Raw genomic sequence first — 12,108 nt, forward strand, 5'->3', positions numbered from 1 at the left:
TATAATTTTATCCTGTCAGCTCTTTTGTGCTCCACATTTGAGATTTCTCACACAGTACAGTTTTAACATGTCCCAAATTAAACTCAATGTCGTCTCTCATAATTTCCTTCTCTCATTATCCTCTTGGTCCTCTGTATTTGTTTCACTTCACTTCCTTTACCAAATGGTACCTAATGTGGGTAAGGGGATACCAAGCTCAAAAACTTGGATTCATATACACCACTCCCCTTATACTACTCACATCTAGTTAAGATGCCCTTAAAATTCATATTTTTTCCCCTTCAGTTGAACACTATCCAGTTCTGGATTATGGTGGTGCTGGGACTGAATCTGGGAACTTGGAGCTTCAAAGCATGAAAATCTTTTGCATAACCACTATGCTACCTCCTGTTTTCTCACTTTTTGCTACCAGGGCTATGCTAGGGCTAGATGCCTGTGTGATGAAGCCACTGTTCCCAGTGGCCATTTTCTTTTGTCATCTTTTCTTTGAATTTTGATACGACAGTGAGAAACTGAGAGGGGGGGGGGATAAAGAGCGAGAAAGAGACAACTGCAGCCCTGCTTCAACACTTGTGAAGCTGCTGGCCCTCTGCAGGTGGGGGCTGGGGTCGCTGAACCCAGGGCCCTCCACATGGTAATGTGTGGGCTCAACTGGAGGTGCCACTGCAGGGCCCCTACATTCTTTTATTTACCTTATTTTGATGGTTTGCTCATAGTCTCATATTGCACCTTCTTTACATATCAAGGAACTCCAAAATGCTCTTCTTTACCCATTTCCATTCTTCATACTGCCATCAGAATCAATTTTCTACCACACAGATCATATAGCATCAAACATGCAGCAGTTCTCTAGAGACCTACAGTAATGATTCTCGACTTTTCTACCAGAAATCATCACAATGATATAGCTAAAGCTTTATAGTAAAGTAGGCTGCAGGGAGGAGAGTGGGGAGGCAGGGTGGGAAACATTGCTGGAGTTACTCAATAATGTTCCCATTAGTCTGAGCTGTAGTGCAGAATGGCCTACAATTAGTGTTGTTGGTCAATAGTATGCATACAAAAACCTTCACAATCATCCTACTGCCTTTCTCAGGCATCTTTACCCTTTTCTATGCATTGCCTCGCTGGTTCTTAAAGAATGGTTCAGGGACAACCTCAGCTCTTGACCATTTTAGGGTATGTAAGGTCAAAACTGTCATAATACTGAGCTATGTTTTCTCTCATTTGTAAACAACACAATGGATTACTGGTCTTGACAACTGTGTTTTTATTCTCTTAGGTAGTTATTGTGGATTAAAGGTGCATGAAACATGATGCTGTGGAAAATAGAACATCACAACAGCATGAGTACAATATGAGAACCCACCTTTCTTCTGTTAAGACTGATTTATATAAAGAATAAATATACTGTATAAGTATGTAGTTTCCATTTTTAATAATTACTTGTCATAGAACAGTATACAAATTAATATGGGATAGATTTATTATTTTTAAAAGAATGTTTTAATTTTTTTTGAATATTTTTAAAAAAATATTTTCTTTTTGCCCTTATTTTTACTGTTGTAGTTGGTGTCATTGTTGGAAAGGACAAAGAGAAATGGAAAGAGGAGAGGAAGACAGAGAGGGGAAGAGAAAGACAGACACCTGCAGACCTGCTTCACTGCTTGTGAAGCGAACCCCCTACAGGTGGGGAGCCGGGGCTCGAACCAGGATCCTTATGCCAGTCCTTGCGCTTTGCGCCATGTGCGCTTAACCCGCTGTGCTACTGCCCAACTCCCAGACGTTTTAATTTTTAACAGAGTGAACAAAAACTCTTTAGTATCCTAAGTAACTGTTAGTGTTGCTGTAGTCACCAGGATTCATTACTCTGGGTCAACTTTAATTTTTCCCACATGCTATGTATAGGTCAGGAGACAGGAACCTGGGTATGCATGGCAAAGCCGGCCTCCTCCAAGATGAATTATTTCTCTAATTCCTGGTTTCCTCAGGGCCAGAGGAATAGCTTACTGGGTAGTGTGTCTACCTTGCCTTGCATGCAGTTCAAGGTGGGAGTTCCCGTACCATCTAAGACAGCCAGGATACCAGGGGGCAGCTCTGGTGCTGTGGGGTCTTTCACTCACTATCTGAATGAAAAAGTGTCCTGGGAGTGGTGAAATCACACACGTGTGAGGTTCTGCTTGTCAAAAAATAAAATATTGCTGTTATTTAACAGTATAAAGGACCTGAGACCCCAAGTAGTCAGGGAATAACTTATCTGGTAGGACAAAGTATCTGCATGTCCAAGACTCCAAGTTCAATCTCAGACCTCTCTTTCTCATGTGAAATTATCTCTTATAAAATAAGTAAAATAAATCTATAACACATTACCTTTTGCTCCCTAAACAGTTCTAACTTTAATTCCCATCCTTTTGCATGGCAATGTGCTTTCCATCACTAGTCTACTCGCATTCATCCAAATGCTATAGACTTATCTTGGAGAAACAATTAAAAGAATAAAAATTTTCAATCCAGGTCAAATATTTAGCTTCTCAGAATATGTTTCTGTAAAATACAGAACAAAGGTTTTATCTATCTCATAATTGTATGATAAATAAGACATTTGAATTTTCCAGCACCATATTTAACATGTAGTAAGACAATTTCTTTATTTAGAATAATTAATAAAATCCCTGACATTACTAATAAAAACTGTAGTGACTGTTCAGTATTAACAAGACAAGCAAACAAGCTACTGCTGTTCTGTCAGGGTTTCTACTATACAACATAAGGCATTTTGTATAATAAATTCCCAACAACTCTTAATTTCTATAGTAGTTGATTGGTTATCTTTGATACACTAAGTCCACCTTAATTTAAAATGTCAAACTATTTAAAAATAGCATTTTAAGGGAGTAGGGACGTAGCACAGTGGCTTAAGTGCACATGGCATGAAGCACAAGGACCAGCTTAAGGATCCGGGTTCAAGCCCCCGACTCCCCACTTGCAGGGGTGTCGCTTCACAGGTAGTGAAGCAGGTCTGCAGGTGTCTATCTTTCTCTCTCCCTCTCTGTCTTCCCCTCCTCTCTCCATTTCTTTCTGTCCTAACAATAACAACTACATCAATAACAACTACAACAATAATAAAAAAAAACAAGGGCAACAAAAGGGAAAATAAATAAGTAAATAAAATAGCACTTTAATATAGTATATCTTCCTAATATCCAAGTTTGGTCTGAGAAAAAGTTTCATAAATCCTCACCTTCTAATGTTTTACCAAAAATTCAACAATTCACAATTCATATACTTGCTTCAAAGCTTCAGAGTTCACTCATTAAACTTCTGCTTTCACCTTAACAAGTGGAATGAGAATTGGCTAATGCTAAACCTGCCATATTTGCTGATAGTCTGTTGCTTTTAATATACAAGACTAAAACACATTAAAAAACCATTAGTCCTATTAAGATACATACTGTTTCAACAATTTTGACAGGATAAAAGTTTAAAAAGCTTTTAAAATCACTGAAAATGAAAACCCAGAGGGCTGGGCAGTAGTGCAGCGGGTTAAGCGCACATGGCACTAAGCACAAGGACCAGCAAAAGGATACTGGTTCGAGCCCCCGGCTCCCTACCTGCGGGGGGAGGGGGGGTTGCTTCACAAGTGGTGAAGTGGGTCTGTAGGTGTCTATCTTTCTCTCTTTCTGTCTTCCCCTCCTCTCTGGATTTCTCTTTGTCTTATCCAACAACAGCTATGACAACTACAAGGGCAACAAGGTGAACAAAAAATGGGAAAAATAACCACCAGGAGCAGTGGATTCCACTGAGCCCCAGCAATAACCCTGGAGGCAAAAAAAGAGAGAGAGAGAGAGAGAGAGAGAGAGAGAGATAAAAAGAAAATGAAAACCCAGATAAGGAACTTCTATCCTTCTGCCATCAGCTATAGGAAATTTACTATTAAATTAACCACACAAGGATATACAGACCATAACACAATAATGTTAGATGATGACCCAACATACCAGTAAAGTCCACAACATACTTCTTTTATGGAGAAAAACTCAGCCGTTTATTTCTTTTAACTGGCTTTTCACAGCCAGAGTTAGCTAGTGGCAGAGAGACACTGGCCTGTCAAACATGAGTGTATACCACACTACTTGGCCATATACATTTACCTGGCATGATTACTATCTGCTATATTGTAAATTAGACTAATCAAGATCTGGCTCCACCACAAATTAGCTGTTTAATTTGCAATATGTAAATAAATATCTGCATCACTAGCTTTCTTCTCTTTAAAAGGATAGTAGAAGGCACAACAGAACAAACAGATAATAGCTGTTGGAAAAATTTCTACCTTCACTTGTAATCAAGAAATTAAAACAAAGTATTTTCCAGGCAGGAGTACATAGCATAATGGTTATGCAAAGAGACTCTCATGACTGAGGCTCCGAAGTCCCAGGTTTGATCCCCCACACCACCATAAACCATAGCTGAGCAGTAGTGCTCTGGTTAAAATAAAAATAAGGAGTCGGGCAGTAGTGCAGCAGGTTAAGTGCACGTGGCACAAAGCCCAAGAACTAGAGTAAAGATACTGGTCTGAGCACCCCCCTCCACTCCCCACCTGCAGGGGAGACACTTCACAGTGAAGCAGGTCTGAAGGTGTCTATCTTTCTCTCACCCTCTCTCCATTTCTGTCTGTCCTAATGACAACAACAATAAGAAGCAAGGGCAACAAATGGGGAAATAAACAAAAAAGGAGACACTTTCCAAAAACTATGTATTTTTCAACCATCAAAGGTCACAACAATTATAACGGGACACTTGTACTTTAAGACAGTTGTGTTAAATAACATAACTTTAAAAAATTATTCATAAACATTGGGAAAAGCCTAATGTTTATATCCTTTAGCTAGTACTTCCCTTACTGGAAGACCAGCAGTAATCCAAAATAAAGAAGCCTCATTAACAAAATGTTTTCCACAGAATTAAGATATATAAAAGCAAAAAAGTAAATGGCCTAACCATTCAACCATAAACAAATGGTTAAGCTGTAAACTAGTCACCAGGTTAAAATTACTGTACCAGCATGGTCACATTAAAATATTAACAGATATCTCCTTAGGGACTACAGGAAGGCTGGAGAGAATGGTGGGGGGAAAAAAGCAGAATTTGGATGCCCATTCTACTTTCCAAAGGATAAGGCATTGTTATTACTCCATAAATACTAAATTTGAAACAATGAACACTTTCACTGTATAAATGGTTATAATGGTCAGACTATCCTTAGTTAAGGGACAATTTTAACTTGTTGAAAGTTTTAAATGCATTTTTTTTTAATCCAAACCAGAATTTAAGAATAACAGAAGTCAGAATCTATCAGTTGATCTTCTCTTTCCACAAGGGAACAGGTTCCTTCTACCCTTCCAATCAAGGAAAAAAAGGTGATACCAACTAGCAGTATTACTTTTAGCTGTTGCTTATCAAGTCATGAAATTAAACAAAAATTTCACTTTGTCATCAAATCTTGGATAGAGAATCACCTGGCTATCCCATGGTATTATAAATGAAAAAAGAAACTCACTTAGTTCTTGAGAAATAAAATTTCCAATATGAATCCCTGACTCATTCCCAAAGCACGAGCCCTAAGGCTACTTCCCCTGTACAGGAGTTCAGAGACTGGGCACCTGTCCTGATAGCCTGCATCACAAAACAATGCTTTTTTTCTTACAAGATATGCCCAGGGATAGCAAGAGGACTAGCAAGCAAACAAGAAGTGGCTGGGAACACCACATCACCTGTTCTTCCATAACCAAAATAAGACTGCAGAAGACTAGTTTTAAACGTTTTAAATATTCGAAGGAAACATTCCCTTTAATGTGTGCTAGAGTGCAGTAAAACTGGGACGTCAGTTACTGTGACACCATTCAAGACACTAATACAATAAGAATTCTTAATTGCTGAATGTGAAAATGTTCTCTTTCTATCCTTTCTGGATAAAAAAAATTAATTGTTCAAAAACAGGTTGCGAGGAGTTGTTTGAAATAAGACAGATTATCCGATGTATATTCTTCCGTTTTCAGAAGACAGTAACAGAACATTACTCCTAACCTTTTCTGGTTGAGGGAGGCAGACAGATCGCAAAATTCAACAATAATACTGCTATAGTGTGCAAAGTGGAGGATCTACTTTATAAGCTGCTAATTTTAATGGTGAAGCTTTACTAGAGTAAGGTCTCTTTAAAATGTGAAAAAGCATTTTCAGTACAGAAAGTCATTTCACCAGCAGCACCCTGTAAACGGCTGCAGTGCTCTGAAACAAGAACAGGCCACTGTAGGCTGCTCATTCATTTTTTTCAGACATCATATGTGCATCCTTTTTACAATCGAGAGTTCGGCGCTGAGTGATTAAACCTGACTGTGTCTCGCTCAGGACAAAATTTCCCCTACCTTTTTTTTTCTTTCCCCCAAAACCCGCCAAGACTAAGGAGCAACCAACCACTTCCCAAAGTGCCACTTCCTTTTCCATAGCCCAGACCTCTAGGGTTTCCAACGCCCCAGTCTTGCGCAATATCCGTAGGAGCAGCAGCCGCAACCACCACCGCCTCCTGAGCCGGGAAACAACCCTAAAGGGAACATTGTCCACTAGAAAAATAAAGGGGGGGGGGTGAGGAAGCAATGTAGGAAGTCGACTTCTGGTCCCACGCCTTAGGATCTGACCCCCTTTAAGAGCGATGTATCTAAAGCAATTTCCCCAATGAGACTTTTAACCTCCTCTCCAACCAGCCTGCCCAAGCAGAGAGCGGAAGGGGGGGTGGTGGTGGCGGCGGCTGCGAAGGTTATCTCCCGGTTCAGGGCTTCGGCCCCTATCGTCGCCTCCGCCCCACCAGGACTATTGTTCCCGTGCACCCCACCCCCACCCCGGATAGGAAATGATAGTCACATCCCCTCCGCCTTCGGCAATATCCCCTAGGGAGTCCAAGTAGGCTTCCTACAGGATAACCATCTCTCTCTCCACACACACGTACAGGAGCAAGCACTAAGCCCCTTCACCTAAAGTCACGCTGACCTATCCCCCCCCAGTCCCCCCACCCCCCGACACCTTCTCAAACCCGAGTCTCAGGAGAGAAGAGATCGGACAGAGCTCAATGGAAATTAGGCAAATCACCAGATCCCTTAGGGGGCCATCCTCTCCTAAGTCCCTGGGAAAGAATAGCCGCCGATCTGGAAAAGCCGCAGCGGTTCTTCCTACCTTGCCCACTTCTGGGACCTGGCCTGTGCCGAGGGACCCCGCGGGGGCGAGAATGCCAAGCTCGGCAGACCCTCCCCAGCCCCGTCAGCCGCGACTCGCTCTCCCGCGGGTCGAGACACCCAGCCTCGACCCACCCTCCCTGCAGGGTCAGGCTCGCCCGGGAAGTGGAGGGAGAGAGACGAGCCCCCGCCGCCTGCACCTCACTCGCCTCCAGCTCCCGGCCCGAGAAACAATAGGTGGTCACGGGCGGCGGTGCGGGGTGCGGGCTCGGCCCGGCGGCCGCCTCCCTTCGCGTCCCGATGAGGGGGCCGCGAATGCCCGCAGCAGGGCAAGGAGGCCGGGGGTGGGGGCGGATGCGGGGTGAGGGCTCCCCTCCTGCCGGCCGGAGACCCCCCCCACCCCCGGCCCTGCAGACGGCTGCGCGCCCCCGCCGCACACAAAGCGCCCGCGGCCCGGCGAGGCAGCGGTGGGTTCCGCTGCCGACCAGCAGGAGCGGCGGCGAGGGCAGGGACTCACCATGAAGTCCCGGGCGAAGTTGTCTTCCCCATTGTGGTCCGGACTCTTCATGGCCTGGACCCGCTGGATGAATTTCCTCAGGATCTCCACTTGCTCCATCCTCCCGCGTCCCCCTGGCTGCGGTCGCTGCCCCTCCCGCCGCCGCCACCCGCCCGCCCGGCGCAGAGCCCGCTCGGTCTTCCCCAGCTCGTTCCTTCAGCCCCGTCCCCCTCCCTCCAGACCCCCGCCAACCCCACTGCTCCCGCTTCCTCCCCCACCGCCCTGGGCGGCGGCAGCGGCGGCACCCGCCCGGCTTCCGACACCACAACTTCCAGGAGCAGCCGCCGCGCTCCCACAGTAAGAGCAGAGCCGCTGCGGCTAGCGCCAGCCCCAACCCCCAGCTTGCTCCATCCTCCTTCCCCGCCCTCCTCCGTCGGAGACGCCGCCACCGCCTCAGGAACAAGGCTTCTCCGATTGCCCAGCCCCCAGCCCCCCCTCTTCCCGGTTCCTCCTCCCTCCCACCCTCTCCACTAGCAGCCTCAGCCGCCTCTCCCCACGGGCGCGCCCCCGCCGCCACCCAGACGAACGACCCCGCGCGGTGGCTCCGCCCTAAACGCTACGCCACGCCGATCCAGCCCCGCCCTCCCCGCCTCAGGACCACGCCCCCTCCCGCCCCAGCCCCCTCTCCGGCCAATGATCGGGCGCCTCACATCTACTTCCGGCGCGTGGTCCGGCCGGTCTCCGTGTAACACTAAGGAACGCGGGCAGGAGGTAAATTGTGTTCTGAACCGCGAAAACCCTACTGAGTCTGACTACGATTCAAACTGAAACGTGTGGTGTTATCGACGACTAGGAAGAAAGTTTCAATTCTAGAGTGCTACCGCGGGTTGGTGCTTCGAGTCCTGGCCGGCAGAACTCCGGGAGCGTGGGCGGCGGAGGGCAGTGGTGGGAAGAGTGGCATGCTGGGAATTGTAGTTGGGCCCGTGTCTACGTTCACAGCAGGTGTGTCTTCATCTTACTAATGGTTTACTAATGCGTGTTGAAGACTATTAGACTATGACACTTTGGGGAATGGCCACGGCTAAGAAAAACGAAACTCTTCTTGAGCGAAAGCACGTTTGCATATTGCAAATCCATCTAAGCATCGGCTGTGAGCTGAGATCGACTGAGTGCCCCCTGAAGACTGGAGATTGTATTAAATGAAGTTTCCTTCTTGCCTTTAGATTGGTAGAATTTAAGGGCGGAATAAAAGACTTTTTTTGTAGAATAGATTTTATACATCTTTGTTGATCTAATGTTTAGAGAATAGCTATCCAAGTCTAATTATCTCCAAGAAGTGTGATTTATCCAGGATTCCTCCCCCACACACCATACATTTTTAGCAAGGGCAGAACGACCTCAGATCATTTTGACTTCATTGGAAAATATACCCATTACTACCTTTCACTGAGGAGTGTAAATGTAGGGTTTTTTTTGACAGAAATGAAGAATTTGACGTGTGGGCTTATTTTGGTTACTTATTTGGTTACTTACAGATCAGATTGTTGAGGGAATTTGGTTAAAATAGGAAATGATAACATTAGGCCTGTTTCTCCAGACTAATATTTAGAAGCACCATAGAGCTTAATGATGAACTCCTTCAGTAAAATAAATATGAAAACAAGGTATAATTAATGCCCTCTTTTTAAAAACTACTTCTCTTTTCCTTATAGTAATACACTACATATACATCTATAAGTACATGAATTTACAACTCAGAAAATGCATTTCCAGGTGTCTCAGTCTGTGTGTGTGTGTGTGTGTGTGTGTGTGTGTGTGTGTGTGTGTGTGTGTGTAAAAAGGTACAGTTTTCTTTTAACTTCCTTTAGAGCAGAGATGGGAAAAGAACATCATGTCCTAGGACCAAATACTACCCTTGAAATAATTTGGTCTATCTCCACCAATTGCAAATGGGACTAGAAATTCAATAAATCCAGGAGCTTTTTTCTTTGCAACATTAAGTGCTATTATTTAAAAATTTTAATTGGGATTAATGGTTTACAGTAAATATAACTGTTGGTACATGTATAAAATTTCTCAGCTTTCTGCAAAACTCTCTAATCCCTTCATCATGCACCAGGATCTGAAAGCTGTCCCTCCTCCCCACCCCACTCCCAAGTCCTTTACTTTGGTGCAATACACCAGTGAGTGCTAATTTTTAAGTTGATACCTTAGTATGGCTGGTAAATGATGTTATAAATACCCAAATGGCTACTGGAAGAAAAAAGGTTCACCATATCTGCTAGAGGAATAGTTTAATTTCCAAGTTCAACTTTATTTGAAAAGAGGGGTCTGGATTATTTTTTAATGAATTAATTTTATGTATTTTAACCAGAGCACTTTTTTTTTTTTTTTTTTTAATACCAAAGCACTGCTCAGTTCTGGTTTATGATGGTGTGGGGGATTGAACCTGGGACTTTGGAGCCTCAAGCATGAGAGTTTGTTTGCATTAGCCATTATGCTGGGATGCATTGGATCGACCTTCTCGTGGTGCATCCTGTGAGTACCCATTTATTGGGGAAACTGACGATCCTTCCTAGCCGACTGAATCCACATGGATCCCAGTCACTTTCAAAGCCAGCAACAAGCAGACATCAGGCTCAACCTGACGCTGTTGACTGGCTACGGAAGAAGGGCAAACGCTAGAAGAAGAAGCCATTATGCTATCTATTCCCGCCTGATTTGAAGCATTTTACTTGAACCAGATATTGAGACTTTGCATTAGCCATTATGCTATCTACCCTTGCTGGATTTGAAGCATTTTACTTGAACCAGATATTGAGACTTAGTTTCATTGTATATGAGGAAGGCTGGAATCTGAGCTATTTCATCTACTGATCTAGCTCACCCCTTTTCACTCAGAACTGGGAGAGAAATTAGGCTGAAGGCAGAGGAGCAGATGATCATGAATGCTTCTACTTTTGAGAGGTTAAAGAATATACAAACCAGAAGGTGGATTAATAGAGACTACATGCTTGAGGGGTTGTCACACCTGGTTGATCGCACATGTTACAGTGCACAAGGACAAGGGTTTAAGCCCCCAGACCCCACCTGCAGGGGGAAAGCTTTTTGAGTGAAGCATGTTGCAGGTGTCTTACTGTCTCTTTTCCTCTCTTATCTCCTCCTAGCTTTTCAGTTTCTGGCTGTCTCTATCCAATAAGTAAATAAAGATAATATAACAACAACAAAAAGTGACTATGCTTGGCAAATTCTGTTAAAGTCCAGTGACAATTGGATAGAGAATGTTACTTGTTTTAAATTCTTTGAGTTTTACTTTGGCTAGGTTATTAGAATTTCTTTTTTTCTTCTTGATAAACATCTCTTATTTGCAACATAATAGGTTTTTGTTGTTGTTGTTGTTGTTGTTGTTGTTGTTATCGTCTCTTAATTTTCAGTAGCTTCAATTTGCATCTGATGTAGTTAAGGAACACAACTTTTTGTAAAAGATTTCGCAGCGCTTTCCACGTAACTGATTTGGGGAACGAGAAGAATATGGAATTTAAAATGATTGAAATTATCATATTGGAAAAGATCAGAAAGCAAGGTTGACAACATGCAAGGTTGTACATGGTGTAGACTACCTTTATTACAGCTATCACAACACCACAGATCTTTGTGAGCTTTTTTCCCCCAGCCTTGAAAAGCGATTTGGTATCACTGTCCTCATTAATAGATGAACAAATAAATAAAACACAGGCGTGAACATGACTAGCTTACTTATAAAAAACAAATGTCAGATACATGGCTAGAACCCACAGATCCTGAGTTTCCAGCTGTTGCATAAACCACTGAGTCACAAAACTTTTATACTTGTAGTTTAAGAGAAACTACGGATGAAGGTTCAAGCCGTTCCTGAGATTCTCCCACTGTAGCACTTCAAATAATAACTTGTCATTTCACCCTACATCCCTATGCCCTCTATACTCCCAAACTAGTGGATTTGTAGTTGTGAAGTTATGGGAGAGTAAATAAGAAAGAAGGGAGGGAAATTCTTTAGTTTGTTCCTTGTATCCTTTACTCCCTCATTCCTAAATCTAGTCACAACAAAAAACTGTTGACCACTTTTTAATCTGTGAGTTTACTGAGATAGGTAACTCAGTACATAGAGTATGGGGGGGGGGGGAGCATGACTTTGCAGTTTGGTAGTGTAAGACATAAAAAAAATCATATAAAATGGACAAAAGTTTGAAAAACTGAAATTTCTTTAATATATCTAAGATTTAATATTTCAGAGCTTTTTTCCTCATAATATTCCCATGGCTACACTGTAAAATAGGTGTGCCAGGTGTTAAAATATCCATCTTGGTGCATTAGGATACTAGTGGAGATAATAATTTCTGTACTTGAATA

General features: G+C 43.3%; 1 protein-coding gene across 1 annotated transcript in view; it reads right to left on the reverse strand.

The window, feature by feature from the left end:
* The window catches only part of PTPN12 (protein tyrosine phosphatase non-receptor type 12), a 76,931-nt gene extending 68,839 nt beyond the window's left edge, over positions 1-8,092 (reverse strand). The window contains exon 1 of the mRNA XM_007530797.3: positions 7,741-8,092. Coding sequence (XP_007530859.1) covers positions 7,741-7,839 — 99 coding nt within the window. The 5' untranslated portion in view covers positions 7,840-8,092. The remainder of the gene's footprint in view (positions 1-7,740) is intronic.
* Between the last annotated feature and the right edge of the window lie 4,016 nt (positions 8,093-12,108).

Source organism: Erinaceus europaeus, chromosome 8 (genome assembly GCF_950295315.1).
Source record: "Erinaceus europaeus chromosome 8, mEriEur2.1, whole genome shotgun sequence".
In the NCBI taxonomy this organism is placed as follows: domain Eukaryota; kingdom Metazoa; phylum Chordata; class Mammalia; order Eulipotyphla; family Erinaceidae; genus Erinaceus; species Erinaceus europaeus.